The sequence below is a fragment of the Aythya fuligula genome, chromosome 10, assembly GCF_009819795.1.
Source record: "Aythya fuligula isolate bAytFul2 chromosome 10, bAytFul2.pri, whole genome shotgun sequence".
Lineage (NCBI taxonomy): Eukaryota > Metazoa > Chordata > Aves > Anseriformes > Anatidae > Aythya > Aythya fuligula.
Genome location: NC_045568.1, coordinates 7564056 through 7588642, shown reverse-complemented (window position 1 = coordinate 7588642; position 24587 = coordinate 7564056). Strand labels below are relative to the sequence as shown.

The 24587-nt window shown below is 49.2% G+C and overlaps 1 protein-coding gene across 3 annotated transcripts in view; it reads right to left on the bottom strand.

The window, feature by feature from the left end:
* Positions 1–183: 183 nt before the first annotated feature.
* STAB1 (stabilin 1) overlaps positions 184–24587 on the bottom strand; it is a 58927-nt gene continuing 34523 nt past the window's right edge. For all 3 annotated transcript variants that reach the window (XM_032194328.1, XM_032194330.1, XM_032194329.1), the window contains 41 exons: positions 24467–24562; positions 23811–23858; positions 22742–22872; positions 22306–22417; positions 22001–22078; positions 21541–21642; positions 20913–21020; positions 20266–20397; positions 19985–20113; positions 19128–19184; positions 18260–18346; positions 16969–17164; positions 16488–16583; positions 15372–15417; positions 14035–14114; positions 13567–13692; positions 12819–12892; positions 12400–12474; positions 11706–11825; positions 10737–10784; positions 10535–10618; positions 9493–9639; positions 9194–9331; positions 8139–8198; positions 7857–8033; positions 7609–7695; positions 7046–7192; positions 6811–6876; positions 6026–6251; positions 5236–5385; positions 4437–4541; positions 3894–4001; positions 3521–3714; positions 2775–2919; positions 2327–2460; positions 1697–1862; positions 1385–1491; positions 1031–1150; positions 781–933; positions 539–658; positions 184–431 (listed from right to left, as the gene is read on the bottom strand). In XM_032194328.1, coding sequence (XP_032050219.1) covers positions 261–431; positions 539–658; positions 781–933; positions 1031–1150; positions 1385–1491; positions 1697–1862; positions 2327–2460; positions 2775–2919; positions 3521–3714; positions 3894–4001; positions 4437–4541; positions 5236–5385; positions 6026–6251; positions 6811–6876; positions 7046–7192; positions 7609–7695; positions 7857–8033; positions 8139–8198; positions 9194–9331; positions 9493–9639; positions 10535–10618; positions 10737–10784; positions 11706–11825; positions 12400–12474; positions 12819–12892; positions 13567–13692; positions 14035–14114; positions 15372–15417; positions 16488–16583; positions 16969–17164; positions 18260–18346; positions 19128–19184; positions 19985–20113; positions 20266–20397; positions 20913–21020; positions 21541–21642; positions 22001–22078; positions 22306–22417; positions 22742–22872; positions 23811–23858; positions 24467–24562 — 4746 coding nt within the window. In that variant the 3' untranslated portion in view covers positions 184–260. The remainder of the gene's footprint in view (positions 432–538; positions 659–780; positions 934–1030; positions 1151–1384; positions 1492–1696; positions 1863–2326; positions 2461–2774; positions 2920–3520; positions 3715–3893; positions 4002–4436; positions 4542–5235; positions 5386–6025; positions 6252–6810; positions 6877–7045; positions 7193–7608; positions 7696–7856; positions 8034–8138; positions 8199–9193; positions 9332–9492; positions 9640–10534; positions 10619–10736; positions 10785–11705; positions 11826–12399; positions 12475–12818; positions 12893–13566; positions 13693–14034; positions 14115–15371; positions 15418–16487; positions 16584–16968; positions 17165–18259; positions 18347–19127; positions 19185–19984; positions 20114–20265; positions 20398–20912; positions 21021–21540; positions 21643–22000; positions 22079–22305; positions 22418–22741; positions 22873–23810; positions 23859–24466; positions 24563–24587) is intronic.

Genomic DNA, 24587 nt, shown 5'->3' with positions numbered 1-24587 from the left:
AAAAATGAAATTAATAAAAAATAAATTAGGTTAAAAGTAATTAAAACAAGAAAAATAAATAGAAGTAAAAAACCGAAATGTAATAAAGAATAAACCTAGATTAAAAGGAATTAAAAATTAAAAAAATGAAATCAATAAAAATAAAAAACCAAAATAATAAAAAATAAATGTAGGCTAAAAGGGATTAAAACAAGAAAAAAGGAGAAATAAAAAATAAAAACAAAACACTACAAGTGAAGAATGAAAACCCCACACCAGCCCTAGGGCTCCCCCCCCGTTCGTACCTGGAGGTACCCGAACTGCCCGTCCCGCTGGCGCCGCTTCACCCAGCAGTAGGCGACTCCAGCGCCGGCCGCCAGCACCAGTGCAAGGCCCAGGGCTGATGCCAGCCCCACGGCCACAGAGCCCCCGGGCTGGGCCCTGCCGTTGACCTGCGGTGAAGAACAGTGAGAGGAGCAGCCCCGGCACGGGGGCTATTCTCCCTATTCTCCAGCTCCTTTGGCACCACCCATCCCCACACGTGCCCTCAGACACTCACCTGACTGATGTGCACGGCGGGCGGTGGGATCCTCAGTGGCTCCGCGATGGCGTGGATGATGCCATTGGAAGCCACGATGTCCCACTCCACGATCATCTTGTCATTGATTCCCCTGGCACCCTACAGTATGGGATAGAGGTGCTGGCACTCGATCAGCAAGCCTCCCCTGTGTTTCCTGTCTCAAAATAGAAGGGGGGTGGAAGGTTGTGGGGTTTTCCATCCTCCTTGGACGTCAAACGTACCGCCTGCTCTGTGCCATTCCCCACGGGAAGGTCTGACACGTGGAGATCATGTCCTGACTGGGATGTGATGTTGGTGCCTGCTGTGAGGTTGAAGCTGAAGAGCACAACATTGCTGGATGACACATGAAGCTTCAGTTCTTCTCCTGTCAGTGTCTGAAAAAGCAAGGCAGAGCAGGGATGGGAAGTGGCTGAGACAGCTCCCCTTTGTTCCATGCACCCTCAAGTGGCCACTCTGTCCCTGTTCACTTACTTCATTTTTTGCAAAGCCAGAATTCAGGGGCACAAAGAGAGTTTTGGGAGCGGAGTCATCGGACAAATAGATGAAAAAATCCAATCCTTCTTCTGTGTCATTGGCAAAATCAAGCAACATCTGGAAAAGACAGGAAATCTTCCCCATTAGGACACTGCAGTCAGCTTGAAGCAGTAATCGTGCCCAGCCCAAGAAGCATCCCCCCCGACCTTGGAAAGAAAATGCCTTGCTGTTTGCACTCTGCCCCAGCACACAGGCTGAACCCCTCTTGTTCCTCCTGCTTGCCCTCGATCCCTCCCGTTCCCCCTGTGCCCAGCTGCTGGCACACCAAGGACCCAGGAGCTCATTTCTTACGGAATAGAAGGTGGAGAAGCGAGGGTGGTCTGCGAGCACCTCGGGGAGTTTGCCGTTGCAGGAATACCCATCTCCCACAAATCCTTCCCGGCAGTTGCACACCAGATCTGCAAAGGAACATCGAGCTGTGCCTTGACGTGCCCATGGTGGCTGCACAGACCCCCACTGCCTTGGCTTCTGGGTGGCCCTCAGTGTGTTCCCTCCTGACACGGGTGTGGGGAGAGGGGATGTGCCCTCGGGGCAGCTCTGTCCCCGCAGCCTTCGCTTGTGCTGGGCAGGATGTTCTCCAGGGAAGGTGCTCATGCCACTCACCCTTCTCCCGGTAGCAGAAGGCATCCCAGGTCTCACTCAGGTTGCTTCTGGTGCCGTAGTCCACGATGCCCACCCGGTTAGCCCCGCAGCTGGGGTTGGGGTAGGCCGTGGGGTATCCAGCCGTGCCGTTGTCCAGCCACCCCACCAGGCACAGATGGAATCCCATCTGGCAGAGGAAAATGGATCGTTAGATTAAAAAATAATAGCTCCAGGCCAGCTTTTGTGTGCCCTCATGCACACTTCCATCGTGCAGCCTCAGACTGTGTTCTCCTGGCATGTGGTAGGGCTGGGTTTTGCCTCAAGCTATGGCCCAGCATGGCTAGTGGGAGCCAGCAGCCCTCCTGGTTTCATGGACCATGGGGCAAAAGCGAAGGACCAGCTGAGGTCCATCCCTCATGCCTCAGCTGTCCCATGTCAGTTGTTTTGGGGATGACTTACTGAATAAAGGCTACCACGACCTGATCACCCTCTGGGCTGCTGAAATTGGCTACATACACCAGGGAGAGCAGCTTCTTCACCAAAAGCAAATGCTTTTGGTAAGGCTGCCCACTGCTGTCCCCACGACTTCTTCTGTTGGAGGCTGAGGAAGCACCGACAGGCAAATGGACACCGTGCCCCCACCCTGCTGACCTGCTGTGCTGCCGAGAGCTGCCGGAAAGTGGCCAAGGAGGCGCCTTCTGCCGCGCAGGCCCTCTGTGCCTGCTCGTAAGTGAAGTCATACTTCTTTCGGGGTGACTGCAGATGAAATACACCCATCGTCTTATCTGCAAAATAACAAGTCCCAGGAGCATCAGCACAGCACCGAAAGCGAGCAGTCTCCCAGCCTGCTCCCCGCAGCGTGGGTCCCCTGTCTGAGTGCAGGTGGCACAGCCAGCCAAGGGTGGGTGCGGAGGATGGGTGCAGGTTCATCCTCCCCTGTATAACATGGAGGGGAAAAAGGGATTGTGAAAACCAGACCAAGCTGCAGTAACGAGTCCAGGCCCCTTGCTTCTCCCACCTCTCCTGAGGGATGCCCCAGCCACAAGGTGAAGGATGACGGAGGGTGGTCTCATCATGGCTCATATCACAGCATGCTCACCGTGGAAGTGCAGGTCGGTGCAGATGGCCTCCCGGTGGCACTGCCCGTTGTTGTCCAGGCACCGGTCCATGGGTGGCACCGCCTCCTCCAGGCACTGGATCCCATCGCCAACATAGCCCCGCTTGCACTCACAGCGCCGCTCGTTCTGCAGCACGAAGGAAGGCCGGCATGTGAAAACATGCAAAGAGCTGGCAAACTGTGCATCCCTGTGAACCTGGGGACGAGCCTTCAGAATGCCTCCGCAGCCCACCAGGACCGTGGCACAACGTGCGACCCTTAGGCTGCATGGCTTCTGTCCTACATCCTTCTGTCCCACACCCAATTGCACATAACCCTGCCAAAAATGTCACACTGATTCCTTGCCACGTGCTGTTTGTAAGACAGCTCAGCTCATGGGTACATGGCTCATGAGTCTTGCACTGCATCACGTTCTGTGTCCCTTCTGCAGTGAGCAGCTCTGGTTCCTCTGCCAAAATGGCTGGCATCGTCCCCAGAGGACCACCCCACAACCCCCACAACAGTCCAGAAATGCCATGACTCGCACCACTTACACCTGTTGGACAGAGGGATGGGGGGAAATGGCCTCAGAAATACATTAGCAGGGCCTGCAGGATGAGCGCAATACCTGAGACCAGAGAGGCCGGGCAGGCAGGGGGCCTACAGCAGCAGGGGACACGGTCACATCACTGTCCTGCAGCTGCTCTCACAGGCATGCAGATGCCCCTTGACATATGGGATGTACTCACTGGACCAGTGCTGATGCACTTGGCGTGCTCGCTGCAGTCCCCATTCCTTCCATCTGCACACCGGTCTATGGGGTCGCAGACGTAGCCGTCTCCTCGGTACCCAGCAGCACAGGCACAGGAGATGTTGACACCAACCTGCGTGCATTGTGCCTGTGCAGCACACCCCCCGTTGTCCTGGCTGCACATGTCAATCACTGTACGGATAAAAGCACTGCGTTAACTAACCTACTTTGCTCAGTCCCCTGGTGGTCTGTCTGTCTTGCCTTCCTCCATGGAACTGCTCAGGAGGCTGTCACCTCTTGTCGTGCCACGTTGTCCACTTTTACCCTCTCTCACCACCCTGCCACCCCATCCCCTGGTGGCTCCCCCTCACCTGTGCACATTCTACCATCTCCCTCGTAGTGTAGGTTGCATTCGCAGAGGTTGCCGGAGCGGCAGGCAGCTTGGGGATGACATGGCGGCGAGCATTCAGGTGTCATGACTGAAACCAGAGTGCACACAGGTCAGAAAACCACACGTGTGATGCAAAGGCTGCAACACGGGCATGGCTGCCACCACCTGCCTCTGCCCCAGAGGCTCCCCAACCCTTGTGGAGTTCAGTAACTGAGACCAGCTCTCAGGATAAGCCGTGGCCCTCCATTTCCCCCCAGTTGATAGCTCCTTTTTGGAGATAGTTCTGACTGGCTGCTCGTTCTCTGAGTCCCAGGGAACAGCAGGTGATGGAACCAGGGTTTTTTGGGGGTTGTGGGAGGTGCCATTCATCAGCCCCAAAGAAACACCCCCAGGGTTGCTGTAGGAGCACTGTGCTGTCCCAAGGCAAGACCATGAGCAGCACTGTGGGAACAGGACTTGTCCCTCACACTGGGGGCAGTACAAAGTCAGGGTTTAGGCAGCGGTGGGGCCTGGCACCCCTCACCTAGCCTGGTTTCACAGCGTTCTCCAGTCCAGCCCTCAGCACAGAAGCAGAAGCCATCGCCATGCAGTCCTCCATTGCACACACCGTTCTCCGTGCATTTGCATTCTGTGAGGAATGGGTAAAGAATGCTGTAATGGCACCTGCCTGCACTGCAGCCAAAGGCCACGGGACAGAAATGTGCTTGTGTGAGCAGTGTGTACAGGCAGCCATGGCAGTACACACACACACACACACACACGCACGCACACCCCTTCCCATTGCTGCCAGCCCAGACCCCCCCATCTCTGCAGGACGTATCCTCCACGCAGGAGGGGAAGCTCCCACAGACCCCCAGCATTTCCCTTTCTTGGGCACTTCTAGTGATGCCTTCTCCCTCTGAGTCCCTGCCAATAATCAGCCCTTAAAAACGTTCCTGGAGAGTCAAGATCTGCCCAGCATGGGACAGGGGAAACTGCCTTTTCCTTCCCCTTGCCTCACATGGGCACAGGTCCCTGCTGAGCACACCCCAGTATTTCGGCCAAACACGGGCTCTCAGCTGGGTGTGACAAACCAGAAGGGGGTCTTTGAACCCAGAGCCTTCTTGAAACTACACCTGGCGCAACAGCTGTCCTGCAGAGAGCCCAGGGAGGGGTGTCCCCAGCCCTAGAGATCTGACCCGAGTGTTGTGGGGAACAGCCACACGTGGCAGAGCTGATTCCCATGCTGTAAGCTGCAAAAAAGTCACCCAGCATCTATCCCCCCTTCCAAATAGCACCATGTGCTGCAGTCATCTGTGTACAAACCATCTGTGCACCCTTACCTTGGCAGCTGGGCCCGTATCTGCCAGGAGCACACAGCTCACAGCTGGTCCCAATGAAGGCCTGGCTGCAGTTGCACCTCCCAGAGCCTCGGATTTTGTCGTCGCAGGTACCACGGTTACCGCATGGCGCCTCAAGCCCTCCCGGGCATGCTGTGAACAGGGCACCTCAGTGAGGCAGTGGTGACAAAGTGGCCCTGCACCGGAGGGGAGTGCCTGCTGCCCTGCACAGAGCCTGTGCACCAGGTGCCATGTGAATGTGCCTTACAGCGTGTTTGGCAGTCCTGGGAGGGAGCACTGGGGACATCCCCTGACTAAAAGCTTTGGGAATGAGGGCAAGAAGAGCAAATTTGGCCTGGTTTCCAGCCTGGTTGCTCCCAGGGATGCTGAGTCTGTGCTGGCCTGCCCCATGCTAACCTGGCAGCAGACTCATCCAGGTACATGAAAGCTGCCTGTGCATGAAGCACAGAGGGGCAGGTGCCTGGGAATGGTTGTGCACTGGATACGTCTAGGGACCAGTGATATGTGTGACAACTACCGCCAGCTGCCTGGCGCCCAGGGCTCCCCATGGGATTCATCAAGGAAAGGGAATTCCCTGGTACAATACCATCCACAGGGGATCGATTGTTCCCGACACCCTTTATGGGCTGGGGTTCCTCCCCTGGGGTGTTGCCCACCCTTTCCCTTCCCCTTCCCTGGGGAAGTGTATTTGTAGGCATCAGAAATCCATGCTGAATGAAACTGCCTTCTTGGCATGAGAGAAAGGGCCAGGAAGGGTCTCACGCCTCCTTACCCCGACAGTCGCGGCCATAGTGGTTCTTGCAGCACTGGGGGACCCACTGGGTGGAAATGCAGATCCTCTCACAGCCTTGCTTCCTAGACCCCCTGGAAGAGAAGTGTCTTCTGAGGGGGTCCCACGGGGAGGGCGGCCAGGATGGCCGCAACAAGGAGGAGTGGTGAAACAGAAAAGTGTTTCTGAACAGCTGGTTTCCGTAATAGTAGCAGCCCCTGGTTCCCCCCTGCGAGGAAACAGGCAAAACACAGAGTTTGCCACATTGTCGCTGGATACTGTGTCCCTGACACCTCACCTTGACATTTCTGTGCCACCCATTCAGTTTTATACCGAGAAGCAGAGGCTTCCTAACATGTGGTGGGGCTGGTGAGCCGTGGGAGTAACATGGGGACATGCCAGGAACCCAGCACGTGAGGGACAACGGGCATTGCAGTGAGCAGGGCACAAAGCTGCTCCCCGCCTGATCCCCGGGGAAGCTCCAGCGGCCAGCCTGAGCTCTTTTGCTGTGACACTCCCTCCCAAAAGACCCCCCGTGCTACTTCAAGGATGAAGCTGGACCCACGCAGCCCCGTCACCCCTTTGGGATTGACCAGGTAAGGACCACTGTGGTCCCTGATCCCACATTGCTCAGCCCATCTCCTGTTCTACAAAACAGTGTGACCAAAAACCAAGGGACTTGCTACACCAAGGTGTGCCCTCATTTTGTGGCTGAAACACGAGGGGCACGTGGGTATTGTCATCAGCCCTGCAACAGGCCACCTTGGTGGCAAAGATGGGAGCTTTACCCGATGAACTGAGCCAGGAGGGCAGGGCGGCTCGAAGCCACAGAGTCCGCAGCTCTCCGGAGATCTCTGTGGAGGGGAGAAAGAAACCCCAAAGCAACTTAATATGCATTTCTGCCTCTCTCAGCTGCACTGAGCTTTGCCAAGGAAGAGCGGTAAGCCCTCCTAACATCCCTCTTCCTTGGCAAGGGCTCAACAGACAGTGCAGGTTCTCTTCAACTTTATCTGAAGTGCTCACCTGCAGCTCAACGAAGACGAACTCATCACACCGAGATCCCAGATCTGGTGGCTCCAACAGTTTATCGATGCCATAAGCAATGCCCCCACTGAACTCCATGTGCCTCTGAACGATCATGGCATCACCGTTCCCCACCATAAGCTCCCCCTACCAAAGGAAGAAAACAACTTGTGATCCTGGCACATCCCATACCCTGACTGCACTACCTGAGGATCACCCTTTTTGGCTGTCATGACTTCTCAGTCACCCTGAGAACTCTTCAGACTCTCTGCACTCATGTCCTTAGCCACCCAAATGTCATTTTTCACAGCCACCTCTCCGTCCATGTGACACATGTCATGGAAAGGTCATGGCACCCCACGGCTGGTTTAGCAATCTGGTCAGCACTGCAGGTGTCTGTAGATACATGTGCCTCTGCCCTTTTCTGCCAGCTGGCCTCTGAGTCTTGAGCCTCTCTAAAGGGCCAGCATCCCAACTCTATGTTCCCTTCCTGCTGGTGATCAACACAGAGCATCAGCTGACAGCTGACAGCAGAAGCAGAGCCTGGCATCACCATCGCGTACCGTGTGGGTTTTGCTGCAGCTGAATGAGATGGTGGAGCCGTGCATGGTCCGTATGAACTTGACTTGGGGCATGTTACCAGCAACAATCTAAGAAGGGAAAAAGAACATGGGAGAGACAAGCAAAACTGGCTGCTCGTATTCCAAAAGGGGATGCTGCTTGGTGAGGAACAGGGTCAGCAGCCGCACTGAGAGGGGGTGTGACATGGCAGCATGTAAAGCTGCTGTGGGTGGAATGGTGTCACATTTACCTTTGTGTCTCTGATCATGTGTGCTTTGAGGTAGGAGGCCAGCATGTCCCGATGCTCTCTGCGGTACAGCCACTCCTGCCTTTTCTCCGAAAGGGCATTGAATGCAGCATCTGTAGGCCACAGCATGGTGAAGGGTCTATGCAGAGGGTTACTAATCAGTGGCAGCAGCTCCGCATCCTGTCCAAGATAAGAGGGGATGCAAAGAAAAAGCCACAAGCCAAAAGTGAACACGCATGTGTACACATCAGCTTCCCATGGAACAGCAGGAGTCAGGTCGCTCACCTTCAGCAGCTTGCTATAAATGGTGTACCCAAAGGCCTCTGCCACTTCTGTGATATTTTGCTGCAGGAGGAAAAAAACAAACTGTCACTAAGAGGCGCCAGGAAAAAAGCCACCGTGCCAGCCTGACTCAGGTCACAGTCCCTTCTATAGGTAGCTTGCAGTGGTTCTCCCAGATATTGAGACGACCTGTCACAAAGCCCAGTGCATCCATTCCGGTGTCTGCCTTGGTGGTTGGTGCCAGCCTTCCGACTGCTGTGTTAGTGACAAAACTAACTCCTTATGGGGTGAAAAGCTCCCTTTCCATGCACAAGCAAGAACTGGTCGGAACAGCTCCAATCTCTGTGTAGAAATGAGTGTGAGAACCTTCCAACCTATGGAGGTTGCCTTTTGCCACAGGGCCAGTTTCTACCTGGCAGCAGAGAGACCCCCCCCCAGGACCTGGAGTGGTGGTGCAGGGGCGAAACCAGGTGGTTTACAACCACAGTAGCTAAACAAGACAAATTCATCTCTGTTGCTGTCACACCTAATGGCTAGGGCTGGCATTCAGCAGCTGCTACTTCTCTGTCTCATGCTGGGTAGATGCTGCTACGGCAGGAGATGGGATGGCTTTCAGTACTCTATTGTGCTGTATAGAGAATGTGTTATTTACTGAAAAATCCAGGAGCTATAAGCTGCTAGCACTTGTTTCAGGAGTATCTGAAAGACACTCTCACTGCCATACTGCAATGTGCTCTGCACTGGAAAAGGAATGTGATGGTTTGCACGGGACACAACCTCCCTACCTACATCCAGCCCTATTCTCTGATGATGGATCATGGCTCTTTCTGGCCCAAATATTGCTATGCCACAAATGCTGCCACCTTCACGAGCCAGATCCGTGTCCTCAGACATCACCTACGTGGCTAGGAGCTGGAAGGAGGAGAACCACATACAGCCTTGGGCTGAGGATGCAGGGAAATGGCTTATCAGGGACAGCAATACCAAAGTTGTGGGGATAAAGACTGTAGCCCTGTCTTCACCGTGGCAGATGTTAGGGCACGTTCTTTCAAACTTGCCTGTGAGATCTTTAAGGAAATGTTATGGTCCACCAGGTCACTTGGAATGAGGATCTTGTTGATAAAATGGATGACCCCATTCACGCCGACGATGTCACCCGTCACCACTTTGGCTTCCCCATTGAGATAGATGCTATTCTGAGAGAGAAGGGATGCAGTGAGGTACTCCCACCAGAGCATGGCCCTGTGAGCCACCTGCAGGCTGTGGGGATCACCCACCACCACCGTGGCCTTCAAATGACAGCAAAAGTGACATCCTGTCAAGTGAGGCAGGGAAGGGAATGATGTTAGAGAACTACCTCTTTCTCTGTGATCGTTATTTTGTGGCCAGATAAAGATGTAAGGGACTCTTGGTCTTCTAGGTCACTCAACAGCAGTTTCTGGCAACCCACCATGTGGTAGCGAAGCAGCTCCCGGAGGAGACCTCTGCTCTTCCACTCCTCAAACTACAGAGAGAAAACAGGAAGGAGATCACACTGTGGGCTCTTTGTCTTGTGGGAGAGGCACAGACCTGATGAGGGAGACCTGGATTGCCTCAGGCTCTTCTGCTTGGCCTGCCTTGTTGATCCATCCTGGTAGAAAGCTCTTTCCCTCAAAACACAGCGAATGCACAAATCCATTCAAGAATTTTGGGAAATTTAATCAAGACAACAAAGAACAGCATTCAGGTCCCTTGATGGAGGACAAATAGCTACATTGGCCTTGAACAAGTGATGCCTGGGGTACATGGTCCTTGGGAATTGTTCCCTTCTATAGGGGAGGCCCATGGAAAAAAGGCTGGGGCTGGTGGTGTGAAACTGCCCAGCAGGACTTGCCAGTGATGGTGTTAGGATCTTCCACTTCAATGACACCAAAAAGCTGCTGGTCAAGGACCTGTTTGGTTCATCAGGTCCTGGAAGAAGATCTCTCCTCCCTCAGGTCTCCACTAGTTTGAAGTGGGATGGCAGTGCCCAGGGAACAGGGCAGGAATGAGAGGTCTTCATCACGGATACTCTGAAGCCTTGCTATTAGCAGCCTCTAATAGCCATGGGCAATGAAAGCCACCACACATCACTGATTTGGTACAGTGTCTCTGAGGACCATAAGATTCCAGAGTCTTATGGTCTTTGAAGACCACCAGAGCCTGCAGTAAGGGTTTCCTTACAACAGAAACCATGTGCACCCCTGCCCAGACTGTCTGCAGCAAGCCTGCATCCAAACCTTACACTGATGGGGAATGGGGATGCATTTAATGCTCTTCAGTGAAGTCTCTGCTTCAGTTCAGGGCATACCCACAGGAGACCCTGGCACAACTGGAACTTGGCAGACACCTGACAGTGTTTGGGGTGGGAGGACACTTACTGTTGTGGTGTTTGCTATGAAATCTGCCCGTGGGACGAAGACAGTGAAAGGCCCTGCTCCACTGAGCTCCTTGGTGTTTTCTGCCTGTGGCAGGGAAGCATTTGTGGGATGGCAAAGAGAAAACACAGTTCCAGTTAGCAAGAACCTCTTGCAAAAAATACAAGTGGGAATTGCAGACCGGGAAAAGCCGTTTGTCACTAACCAGTATCATCTTAAAGAACACGGATGCGTCTTTGATCCTTGCGAGCTCCTTAAACAAAGAGAAAGAGCTGGTATTAGCAGAGTCTCTTCCACCAACAGCCAGCACAGTGACCTGCTCCTTCCTCTTTCACTCCAACAAGTTCTTCTGACACACCACAGCCACCTTGCCCTCCCTCCCTTGCCAGCACTGTGGGCATGGATGACGTGGAAGTTACAAAGCAGGCAGTGATTTCTGCCTGGACCATTCACATCAGAGATGGAGACGGCAGGATTTGCCGAGACACAAAAGCGGGCTGCTTCTGCAGTGGCTGTCTCATAGGTTGAACTGCCTCAGTGCTCATGGGACACCTCGAGTGCTTCACAAAACACCTGCTGCAATCCCACTGTGCTGCTACCAGAGTGGCACGCATAGCCTTGGCAGGGCAAGCTCCTCTCCTGAACACACAGGAGCAGAAGCACAAAACTGAGTGTCTATCTTTTCTTTAAGCTCTGTTATGGGCATGGCTGCTTTTAATTTGCCATTACCAGAAACGGTCACCAGTGTGCCCAAGGACAGCCACCAGATTGGCAACAGAGCAGGAGAGAGACTGCCTCCTTCCAGACTAGATCCCACGTTCTGGCAAGGCCACAGGTGACACATGCCCTGAACCCACAGACTGGAAGAAGTGGGTTTCCAGGGGAGAAATTTGCCCTTAATAAAATGTGACATGCTTGGAGGCATAGCCAGTGCTGCCATCAGAGCAGCACAATGTTCATATTCATACTGCAGCTCCCTTTGGAGCAAGGTTGCTTTACTGTGATTCTCTTCTCTAAGTTGGCACTCCAAATATACCTCAGAGCAGCTGTCTCTGCTCCTATACCACACACACACACATTGATATGACACTATAGATCCACAGCTCATGCTTGAAGGGAAGTTTGCTGTGGGGCAGGAGGCCTGAACTCAGAAGATGCTGTGCATGTTTCTCACCTGATATACTTTGCCATGGCAGGTGAAGCCATCTCCGACACTGTACCAAGAGCAGGAGCAGTTTCGAGTGCCAGGACCCGTGTACTTGCAGAGCCCAAAGGGACTACAGCCTCCATTGTTCTGGCAAGAAGAGCAAAAGACTTGCATGGAAAGGCATCACCAACAATTTGCATGACCACACCTGTCTGCAGGAGCTGCTAACTATACCCAGCCCAGCGGAAAGGAAGCCATTCGTCCATCTGTTGAGTGCCTTAGAATAAACTTCACTTAGATTCTCAAGGGCTTTTCAACATCAAATCCTAGTGTGAAACAAGACTTTTGTACCCTATTTTTGAAAGCCACAACAATGACAAAATCTGGGATGCAAAGAGATCACAAATAGACTTAGCAGAGATGCTGTGAGCATGGCTTACTCTTTTGAGTAAACCAGAGAAACAAGCCCACGTGCCTTCAACCCTGTGTTGCTGTGCTGCTTCTCCCAAAAGAGGGGCATCCAGTCTTGGTGCTATGTGGCTGAGATACTTGTGGGTCACTGTGAGAAGCAGTGGAAACCAAACACACTGGGAAATCCCTTAGGTATGTAAAAAGGCAAGACAGACAGCTCTAAGCACGCAGCCTAACCCTGCTGTTGCTGTTAGCTGTTGGGATCAAGGCTGCGGCCTTCACCCCTAGTAATAGCAAAATGCAGACACACCTGTTCACACAAGTTGATGGGGTTGCACCGGCTCACGCCATCCCCGCTGTAACCAGGAAGACAGTTGCAGGCAACCTGGAGGGAAAACAGATGCTCAGTCTGAAACTTGAGCCTAGCAAAGAAAACACAATGGCTGAGCTGGGTGGAAAGCATCTGTCACACACTCCATTCCTTCATGGAAAAAAACATGTTTGTGCCAACAACTACAGGCTGAGGGTGCCTCCCGCCTCTGGCCAACAGAAAGCATCCGCTTTCAAGGAAGCAGCAAGCTTTTTAAGCCCTTCCCAGGCAACATTCTCTGTGGAAGGTAATAATCCCAATGCAGAGCACTGCCATGGAAAGGATTGCCTTTGAGAGAATTAGACACCTGTGACAAATTTCATAATAATGTTGCCCTGACATTCAACGTAGTTACTCACCTTCCGTGGGCCTGTTTTAACACACTCTGCGTTGGCGTGGCACCCCCCGTTGCTTTCAAGACACAGATCAATTTCTGAAGTAAAACAGTAAGGCCATGTTAGTGCTGAGGACTGTCCAAGGCAGCTGGTGAGTCAAAGAGGTATCGGTAAAGCGACAGGGAGGACTTGCCCAGATTGGGAAACATCTTCATGGCAAAGTAACTTGAGATAGCAAAGGAACAGGGAACAACTACAAGTTTTACTTGTGCCGTGCATGGGTCTCTGAGTTGTGATAAATCTGCCTGCTGAGATGCCACATCCGTCTGAGCATGCTTTAAAGGGTACAAGAAGACTGGACTCCCCCACAGCTCCAGTCCCATCTCAGAACACCACAAAATGCTGGTCTGAGGCCATCCAGAGAGCCAGGTGCCAAGGGCAGCGTGAGCTCCCTGCCCAGTTTGAGGTGGCACTGTGCTGGGACAGCAGTGACCCCATGGCTGGTTGGAATTTGGGAGCACACTGAGCACCTACAGGTACGTAGGTACATGGGTACGTGAATGTGTGTACACCTCAACAAAAAGCAGAAACACTACTGAATCAAGGTAAGCCAGCAATTACTGACTCTGAAACAATGACTGCATAAACAGACTGAAAGAAGAATCAAATTATTCAGTGCTTTAACCTGAAATTTTAATGCTTTTAGCCTTAAACTCCCTTTTGCGTGGATGGTGTCTTGCCACCATCATCAAAACATGCACTGAGCACTCACCCAGGCACAGCGTCCCATCTCCAGCATAGCCTTCCTTGCAAACACAGGTTCTCTCTCCTGGGGACACTTTAGTACACACGGCATTTATGGAGCAGCCACCGTGATCAATAATGCATGGATCTATTTCTGTGATCACAAACAAGAGAAGTAGAATCAGCTCAGAGCATCTAGGGAAGATGAACAGTGTCAGAATGATCATGCATCTTAATAAAAATCACATTATTTTATTAAAATCCCCCCCCCCCTTTTTTTTTTTTTCTCTCAGTGGAACTGTAGGTCCTTTAAAGGCAGGATCCTCATCCAGATCTGTGAGAGGCCAGTCCAAAAGTCATGCTCAGCTTAGACAATCCCCAAATTGCACTAACAAGTCCTTCCATCACAGTATTAGCTAACTGATGACCAATGGTTAGATCAGAAAAACAATTTTCCTGCACAATCTTGAACCTTGGCCACAGTTGCCAAACATACCTGTGCAATGGGTTCCATTCCCTGTATATCCAGCAGAGCAGGAGCACATGGGTGGGGAATCTGCGGAGCCATTCAGGCAGCTGAAACAAAACAGAAAAACAATCATTGAGAACATCTCCAGATTTGCTTGGCCAGTGGGAAACACAAGCTACACAAGCCTAGCATGTGCAAATTAGCATCCATTAGCATCCATAATGACCAAAGGAAGAACATGCCCAAAGTTACTATTTCTTTACGGCACCAAAGAATCAACCCCAAAATATCACAGGTAAGCAGCAAAACCCACCTAGAAAAGGGGTGTGGTGCTCAGCAGAAGAAGAGCTCTGCCACATCAAAAGGCTCTAGAGATTCCAGAAAGATCATCTGAGGAGGATGCCCATCATCTTGGCAGTATGCCAGAGGCTTACTGCCAAAAACAAGGAGACTGAGTAGCTGCTGTACTACTCACAGAACATAGAGCCCGTTGTCCGTAGCTTGGCACTTTCCTCCTCTCTGCTACCCAGTGCTCCTCATGGTCATGAAGGAGCAGAGGAGGGCTCTGGCAGGTGGTGGCTGATAGCATTTGGTGCCTAGTGACCATCTGGCAGCAGCCCAGAAACGAGCCTGTGACTTTGGACAGCCACACGCAGCTGGAACACACCTGGACAGCATCACTTGGTTCCACTCACACTAACTCCAAATGATGCTTTGCTCCTTTGTGGGCTCCAGGCCTGAATGACAACCACCTGTTGTCATGAAGACATGCTTGGCCTAAATTGTGGGCCAGGTGGGTTTGATAAAGGCTGCTATAAGTCACCTGAAACCACCACAGAAGCTGGCCATGGAGCTGGCACCCAGGCACAGGCTTCACACCCTGCACCATGCTCCTTGACTGTGCCCCCACACTTCTGCATGGCACAATATAGGGGACTGTGCCAGTACCACAAAATGGGAGAGTAGATAATGGGTGGAGAGGGCAGCAAAAGGGAGTCCTTACAGTACATCAGCCCACATAATTCCTTGGTGGGAGGAAGCAAGGCAGAGAGGGCTTGTCGATGTCTATTTGCTTTGCTCCATGACTAAGGCCAGACTTGGAGCAGCTTGGAGTCTCTACTTTCTTCCATCCACATGTATGGAAGTTATTTGGAAATATTTTATGTTTGAACGAACAAAATCTTAAGGGAAAGTAGATGGGGTTTATGACTAAAAATATTTCCAAGATGAAACTGATTTTTATGCACCATTAATGAGCAGGTACAGCCAACAGCCCCCTGTGAAGCCCTAAACAAAGAATCACTCTATGTAAAGCATAAACAAGTGACTTTCTCATAATGATCCAGCTCCTCAGCTGTACTTACTTGGCCATTTGATGGCAAGTGTTATTGCATAAGTCAGTCTTGATTCCTGCAACAGAAAACACAAAAATGACCTGGCATTTTCAGTACAGTGCTTACTGTGGACCCTTTTACCATCTATAGTAAAGGACCCTCCAAACAGCCCTACTGCCATGCTGTGCCCAGACTGATGACAGGCACACCAGCACTTATGCTGACCCTCATGTCCTTCTTGGCAGCAGGAAAACCCTCATGGTATTTTGTTCTGGTGTTGTACAAAGGAGTGAATTTGATGCTCTGATGTTCTCTTTCTGAGCTAATGGTTCAATTTGAACCTACCCATGTGGCCTCCACACTGCTAGGAATGAAGCAAGGACTGAAACCTTATTTCAGATATTCAGGGCCTTTGGCTTTGCCCCATTCAGCTTGTGTCGTGTTTTACATTTAGACCAGTAGGACAGCTTCCTTTAACTTCCATTTCTAAATGCCCCTAAAACATCTAATGTCACTACGAACTCAGTTTTTGGATGCAAACTTTTACAATCTCAAAGGATTTAGAACTCATGTTCCCTCCCACCCCAATGGTCCCAAATGATCCCAAATCCCAGAAACAAACATCTTTGACATACTACTACAAAGATTGACAGATTCATTGAGAACTGCAGGCTGTAGCCTGAGTTCACCTAAATCAATGTATCTGGGAGCAGAAAAAGCAATCCAGCAGACACACTGGAGCACTTTGGAGGCTTCAAATCAAGTCCTGCCACCTTCTTAAGCAAGTAATAGGAGTCGTGGTCAACCCAGTCTGGCTGGGAGCTTCCATTTCTCTCCCAAGGTTAAGGGCTGTTCTTGAAGTGCCTCAAATCTCAGTGGAGATGGAACAAGATGATATGCTTTTTCCTAGATTAGTTTCACTCAAATAACTCCACAGCTCATGTGCTGTTGGGGAAGTAACATCACAAATGTGGCTCACGTGCAAGAATGAGTCAGGACAGTCTGATAAGCTTTCTGAGGGATGCAAGTACATGCAACTGTGGCCACCTTGCTCAGCTAATGCAGATTTGCTCCAGCAGCTTAAGAGGATCACTCAGACTCCTCCACCAAAACCACTACACCACAAGCCCCTTCACAGTTGCGTACTTTCCTGGCAGGTCGGGCCTTTCCACCCAGGGAAACAGTCGCAGCTCCCATCGCCTTGCAGTCCATCATTACATATGCCGTTGTCACAGGCACATTCTGCAGTGGAAGAATAAATGCTCATCATTGGCAAACCAAACAGGCCTCACAAGCAGGGTCTCACTTCCACTTCACTCTGTTCTATTCCTAATCCTAGCTGCCATAAAGAAAATGTTACGGGAGTATCAGCTCTTGTTACCTCACCATCAGGCCCAAAGCCCAGGAACAGACCACCCCAACTTTCTATAGTTTGGGTGACATCAGGATGAGCAGCACAGCAGTCAGTCATGCTGAGGATGAAAATGGGGCTGACCACCAGCACTCCCTCCCACCACCCTTCCCTTGGTGGCCCACCAGCTGTTAGCCTGTCTCAGAGGTCCTGGGGCTGCTTTTCTCCCTTGTGAGCAGCACACTGGGCACAAGCTGCAATAGCCATCGCTGTCACCTGATTTGCAGTCGGCTCCGTATCGGCCCACTTCACACATTTCACAGGCAGTTCCGTGGAAACCTTCCAGGCATCGGCACTCTCCACTGCCCTCGATGCCATCCTGGCACTCCCCGTTCCCGGAGCACCACTGGCCTGGCTTCCCTGGGCACATCTCGCACATGTGTCCGTAGTAGCCAGGGCAGCAGACAGACCTCTGTGGAACCAACAAGAGCAGGCTGGGGTGAGCCATCTTGTGCAGCACAGAGGAGATAGCAAAAGCAACTCTACTCCTGGAAGCTACTCTACTCCTTTAACTATGTGACAGACTTCATTTTTGGCAACTCATGAAGGGACTAGATGTCTGCAGGTGGGATGGAGCGAGAAAGATCCTTGCATAAAGGTCTGTGTAGCCACTTGAGCAATGCTCTTCATTTAGTAACAAATGTTCAGTCCTGTGCCCATCCAGCTTATCTCCTAGTGTGTCCCACCAGTGAGACAGAAAGAGGTTCTGCCAGAAAGCAGGTCAGTTCAGAAGCCTGATTTCTTTGCTCTCCTTTCTCTCTGCATTCACCCACAGAGGAAGGCAACCATGATGGGACCAAGGTGGACAATACGGATGAAGAGGAACATCATCCAGTGGAGAGGCAGGAGTGCCCAGGGAGGGCTGGGCTGACTGAAGCTCTGCCTGTGGGTACAGTTTGTCCAGCTGTCTCTCTCCCTTCTCAATCCTCCATTACCACCAAACTTTCCAGGGAGATGATTCTATATGTAGCAGGGGTCAGATTCACACAAGCCTTTCTTTTACCATTTCCTCTTTGTTTTACATGTTTTTACATATTTTACATGTTTACATGGGAAGAGTTTTCTCCCAGCCACATGCTTTCAGAGAACTGGTGGGGGCACAGTGACTGTGAGACCTGTTCCTCCCTTTGGTTTGGCTCCCAGTTATTCATCAGTTACTCAGAAAGGCACATGCACAAGCAAAATACCATCATTCATGCCTCATTTCCTTAGGAAACCTGACCACAAACATCCAACTCCTTCTCTTCCTCTGTACAACAAAGCCCAAAGCAACAATCCCAGTGCTGCAGACCACAATCCATCACCGTGCAGACATTTCCGCAGGTCTGATTTTTCTCCAGTGCCCTCTATCTCCAGGATGGAGAGCAACTCCCAGACAAGCCCATTCTCAGCTATGCAATGGCACAAATTCAGCCAGGATGTCAGCACAGGCTGTATTTTCATGGCTGTATTTCTAACACCCATCTTGCTTTTGTCAAAATGAATCCAAGACAAATGTTTTTCTTACCAGAGAAACTTTTGCACAGGTGAAATGGCAGCCTGTATCCCCAGAGCGCAATTTACAGTGAGCGAGGTTCTTGCTTCCTGGAAGTTCCTGCAAATATAATTAACACAGATACAGATAGAAGATACTACAATATGGCAGTGTTCTTGCCTAACAGAGAAATAATTCTTTTTGTCCTACAGGAACTGCCCTAAACATCCAGATGTCCCAGAGCTGAAAGCAATGAGGCATCACTAGGCCTGGTGTGAGGTGACCCCACACAGCCGATTTTGTTACCTGTCAAATCTGTGGTATACATGTCAGCTAAGAAAAAGCAATTGGCATTTTTTGGACATAGAGTAAAGTAATGAAGCCTACAAAACCAGATGTGGCTGCTAGGCAATTAATATCCAGCACAGAGATGAAGAGTTTCATTGTTTTCCTCTCTGGAAACATTTGTCACTCACTCACAAACAAGCTGCAGGCTCCGCCAGCCCACCTTTGTGAACGTACCCGTGGTCTGGGCTAGAAAATTGCTGTTGGTACCCCCTATTCTCAATGATAATGTCTAAGGAGTGAGAGATCAAAAAAGAAATCTTGTTTCCTCCCCTAATGGGGAAAGTCCTCACATTAGATGCTCTAAAGGGCTCCTGAAATGCAGGCAAAGGCCTCACGCCAACTCTGTTAAGATCTTCACAGTTCACATTTGTCTTTTGCCTGCATAAACCTCCCTTGGTTTCTGCTTTCTCTTACAAACCTTGTTAGTGAACGAGTCACAGAGGACTCAACAGCATATTTTTTCAGGTAACGAGATGACATCTCTAGAGCTGTGATGGGACATCAAAGCAAAGTCTGTGAAGTCTGTGAGATGCCACATGAATCAAAGACTCACCACAAGAACTGATCCAGGAGGACACTTGATCCCCTTCTCACACTTGCCGCATCTTGACTAGGGCACAGAGAACAGGACAAGTCACATGTGTGCCCTCTACCCACGTCACACCAAGACACTAGTCTTGAATTACAAATGGTGCTGTACAGGGTGCTGGCTGGGACAAAGACAAAGATGCATTTATCTCCATGGCTCAAAAGACCAAAGAATAAAAATCACAATGCATGTCCCTCAGCTCCTGGATGCTACCAGAAGCTCCATACAAGGTCTTATTTCTCCATGCTGGTGATGAGACTGTACCACAAAACCAACCAGAGGAGATCGTTATACCTCTCCGGAGCTGGGGAAGGGCTTTCTGCAGGCCTGGAGTTCCTCCATGCAAGGCACAAACTTTTTTTCTGATCTGTAACGGGGCAGGCCTGCCTCAGTCTGACCCTACAATCTTCAGATAGCCAAGAGCCACAAAATGCATGGGGGCTGGACTTTGGCCATGACTCCCACACAGTTTGTAGGGGAGCTTGTGGTCATGTTATTTAAGGTTTGGGTTGGATTCTCCTTCCACAGCTTGGCAGTCCCTCACCAGCCTGCCCTGTGACTGGCGCTGTGGCAGAGAGCCAGCAAGCAAACTGAACGTGATCTGCACAGGAGCTGCAGATCTCCTGAATTCACAAGTAAAGAGTCTGAGGACACGAGGTGCCAGATTCCATTTCATATGAGGATTAGCTGGAGTCAGACCCCAGGACACGGTCTCATCTGTGTGGAAGAGACGATGTAGGTCTTCTGCTATTCATTGGTTTGGTTCAGGAGGCAGAGAAACCCTGTGGAATGGTGTTCAGCAAACTGGTAATCATCAATACCTTTTGTATGGTCGTGGTATTGGCTGTGCAACGATTCTTCCGTATCTGGAGGACCTGTGAAACCCCAATCAACATGCCATTCTTCGTCTCAAAGAATTTTCCATCCAAAGGAATATCATTGACAAACTTCTGCAAAGGAGAAGGAAAGGGCTGAGATGATAACCTTCAACTCCTTTTGCATGGATTGCTTGATGGCTGTTAGATAGCCACAGTCAGTAAACTGAAAAGGTGTACAAAACGGATAATGGTTTATCAATGGAAGAACAATCTACCATTCTTACCTGGGTGCTGTTTTGATAAAACATTAACCAGTAGGAGAGCCCTAGCATGCTATTTTTATGGATTCCACTTCTCAAATCTGTAGGCAAGAGCTTCTCTCCCAATATAACATGGTACTGCACTGTCTCATTGTCCTAAATCCACAATAAACAAACAAACAAATAAATAAAATGTTAGGACTTGTCTGACTTCCTAGACTACAATTCAGTCTGGAATTGTATGTCACAAGAATAGTTACCAGGCAATCTCTACTAGCTAATTTAGCCCACAGATACTAGTAACTCCCTATCACAATAGCACTGATCACACCTAGTTACCATTACTGGATGAAGCCATAAAGGTTTTTGGAGCTTTTCAAAAGGTTCAAAAATACCACATATATGCCATGGCTAGACAGGAAGAAGATCTTGTGCTATCCATCACACAAAAATCTACTCAGAAATTTGCATTTGGTGTCCAAATAGACTTTTCAGTTCCCATTGCAGCATCAAGGGAAACACTCTCATTTCTCTCTGCCACTTCTCCTAGCTTTTAGCATCACATATGCTCCTCCTCAGATCTTCTCAGCTCAAGTTTCTGATCTGACAGTATACATGTCCCTGCAATTACTGCAATACATATTCAGACTGTAAGCAAACAGTGAGCTTACCAATTGTGTCACATTGTGAGCCTGGCAGTACTCCTCAATGGAATTATTTCCAGGAACAAAAACTGTATATTTGTCACTGGATTCAATTTTTCCAATGAGCTGGTATTGCTACAAAAAAAAAAAAAAAAAAAAAAAAAAAAAAAAAATTAAAATGTCCAAACATTAACATTAGCAATTACACTTGTACTCACTAAAACTAAACTGCATATGAAATCAATTAATATAGCAAAAGCACTAGGGGAAATGCTTGAAAACTGAATATACAATTTCCACTCAGTCACACGTGTCTAATCACTTGCTCCCTGGGTTGACCTAAGTGCAGTTCCTTGATTACGTACAAGCCTTCCTTTTCCTCTAGGTTTCTCTGCCTGTACCAGCATGTGAGAGCCTGCAACAAACAGGACATCTTCCATTGTAATAACATGATATAGGGATCTAACTGCAAGTATGTGATCCTTTGGCTGTTCAAAGGACCTTTCTTAGAAGATCACATTGGAATGGTAGGAAATAGATGGTTTCTCTTTTCTCAGCAGGTGGTCCAGGTTTAGTCCCACCTACAACAGGTAAACTGGGCATTTGCACAAAGAAAGTTCTGACAGCCACAACAGAACCCACATCAGATGCTTACGTGTAACAAATCCTTGAATGTGCTGAATGAGGAAACTGTATCGAGCCGTTTCTGCAGACCTGGAGGACTCGGTGGGATATCTCCTAAAGGTGGCAACAAAACCTGCAGATAAAGCAAGCTCATCAGCAAGCTCAGGCAAGAGACAGTGGGGGAAATTACTCCCAGCCTGCTTGCAAGAAAAGCAAGTAGAAATGATACCATTTAGCACAATTCTGCAATAGTCTTAACTCATCTACCAGCCAAGAGAAGAGGAACTTCCCTCTTGCTTGTCCCAGAGACGAATACTTTAAACTTAAAACACTAGTGCACAGGAACATCTGTCAGGACTTTGTGATAATCAAGCGTATTTTTGTCATTATAGCTCTTTCTAACTGCCCAGGTATACATTACTTGTTGTCTCCATCACGGATGCTGCAACACAACCTCATTGCTATGACTGTATTTCCCAGTATTGACATACCTTACTGAGGACATGAATAATGCCATTGCTGGCAGGGATGTCGCTGACGACAATACTTGCATTTTGAATGGTTAATACCTGCAAAAGCATAAGAGGGAGAAGCAGAAGCATCAGAAATCACCAGGCATATGCAAACCAGACATATGATTTGTTCAAGGTTGCACATGATTAATCTGGGTACAATTCTTAAAAGATTCCTGAGCTTGAAGGCACCAGCATCATATCCAGATTCCCCACTAGATATAGCAGCTCTTGAGCAGTTTAATTTGACACTGACACATGTGCATTATATAAAAAATTCTTACACCACTCTTGGTGTTTATCTGCCATCTGGTCTGTGGGTTGAGGGTGGGTAATTCTGGCTTGTCGTACTTTTTCAGCTTTTCACCAGTGAAGATACCTTCAAGAAAGTGGGCCCTGAAGAGAAAAAAGGCAGGTAAAGAAAAGGTTCTGGTACTAATTGTAGTAACAGGGAGCATATCACCTAACATTCACACATTCACTAAAGTCATTAAGCGTGTGGAGAGAATGCACATATATGAAAAATAAATACACTTCCAATTGCCTGAGCTCTGCTATGTTTCAAATGCCTACTATATTCTTTGCCTGCTACATATTTAACCTTGCTTCTATATTTATTTCAAGATATCTCCTTATTGGGCACGTATGACCAGAAATCCAACTCATAGCTTTGTTACTGTTGTCTGGCATACTAAAGCAAAGAGAGGAATCTCCTCATACCTGACTAAAACTGGCAGCGTGCTGGGGGTCAGCCAGAAATCTTTCTCACTCTTGTTCAAGCTGTTGATAGCTTCCTCTGATGGCACCAGGACAGTGACATTGGTTCCTGCTGGGATGCTGAAGAGAGATTTCTGTTGTCCAAAGCACAAAGATGAACAAATAAGACATGCCAGTGCCATATCTACTCCGTAAAATATAACCAAGAGTCATCCTGCTTTTGCAGTCCCATGTCAGGGACGTGCAGAATGGTAGTGTGCACACAGCAGGCTTTCCTGCACGTGTGAAATAAGTAAGTGCTGTTGGCAATCAAAAAATGCCACAAGTGGTTTGGCCAAAACAGCTGACATCTGCTTGCCAATGAAAAATCTGCTGCTTTAAGCTCTGCTTAAATTACATTAATCTTCAAATCTATTCAGTCAAGTCCAAAAACAAACAACACACAACATCAGTTTTGGGGAAGGGACCAAAATTACTCCTAGCAAAAGCAACGTACACAGCAGGACAGGTAAACTAAGGCTCAGTGAGATGGCATGCTTCATAGTGTGTTTCCACAGACTTGCTGCAGCCTGCAGCTGCTTGCTGCAAGTCTCTTGCAGCCAAGCTAGGAACAGGGAGCCCGTAAGAAGGAAAGGAACAAACATACAGTCTAATTTTTCAAAGATTGCTATTTTAAAAATAGTAATCATTTTTCAAAAATAGCTATTATTATGCTACCCCTTTTTCTTTTCCTTCTGTATTACTTTCCTACAGCCAGGAATTACAGAAGATACAACTATGAAAATCAGTCACAGTTTCCTCTGTAGTTTCCTCTGTGACTGTAACACCTGTTACAGTCACAGCTTCCTCTTGTGCTATAAACTAGTCCCTCAAACACACTGATGACCCTTACTCCATCACAAACTCCAGAGCTTTTCTACATGCTACTACTCTTTCTGATTCACCTTAGCTGTTGCTTTGTTTTTCTCTAATGAAAAAGATAAATGCTGTTGCTCTTCCTTTAACAGCAGTGTTCACAGTGACTTCACTTCTACAGTACTTACTCATGTGGACATGCCACGGTCATTCTTACCTTAACCCAGTCATAGAAGCCTGCAAAGTGGGAACTCCCAGCCAGCTCCTTCAAAATAGAAAAAACAGAAGGGTAACCTCCAATGAGCACTGGAGCTGTGGGACTGGGAGACCTGGGGTGGGGGACAGGAGCCCTTTGCAATATTAGATCCAGCAATAATGACTTAGGAATTCCTTTCTCCCTTCACAAACTTCAAAGGCACCTTGTGTCATGTGGAGGGATGGCCACTCCCAAAACCAAACTCTAGCCATTAAAGAATATATATTCCAAACATTAAATATATATATACCTAAATAAATAAATTCTTTTCAATTCATCTGAAATTGCTTATGTTTACCAGAGACAGTGATTGAATGGTCTATTAATAATTCTAATGTCAGAAAATGGGCCAACCTAGCTCTGACCTGAAAAACTTTCCAAATAACAAATAAAAGATGTCTTATTGCACAGGGCAGACAGGGGTGGAGCAGCTTAGAAATGACTGTCAATGATTTATTGAAGACACTGGTTCTTGGCACTGGTGCTGTCTCTGTGGTCTTGGGCAAACACGTGCTGTGCTGAGAGGAGTCAGCTCGAGTAACAGAGAAATGGGAAGTGAGAACAGAGACATTTCTCCCTGATCTCCAAAAGACCTCAGACATTTGCTTTTCACTCACTTTTAGAACATCTCCATAGCATGTCATGCCATCCCCCACATAGCCTTGAGGGCAGGTACAGGACCTCTCCCCTCCTCCAAGAGGTACACACATAGCCTGCAAGTACAAGGAAAGGAGAAAT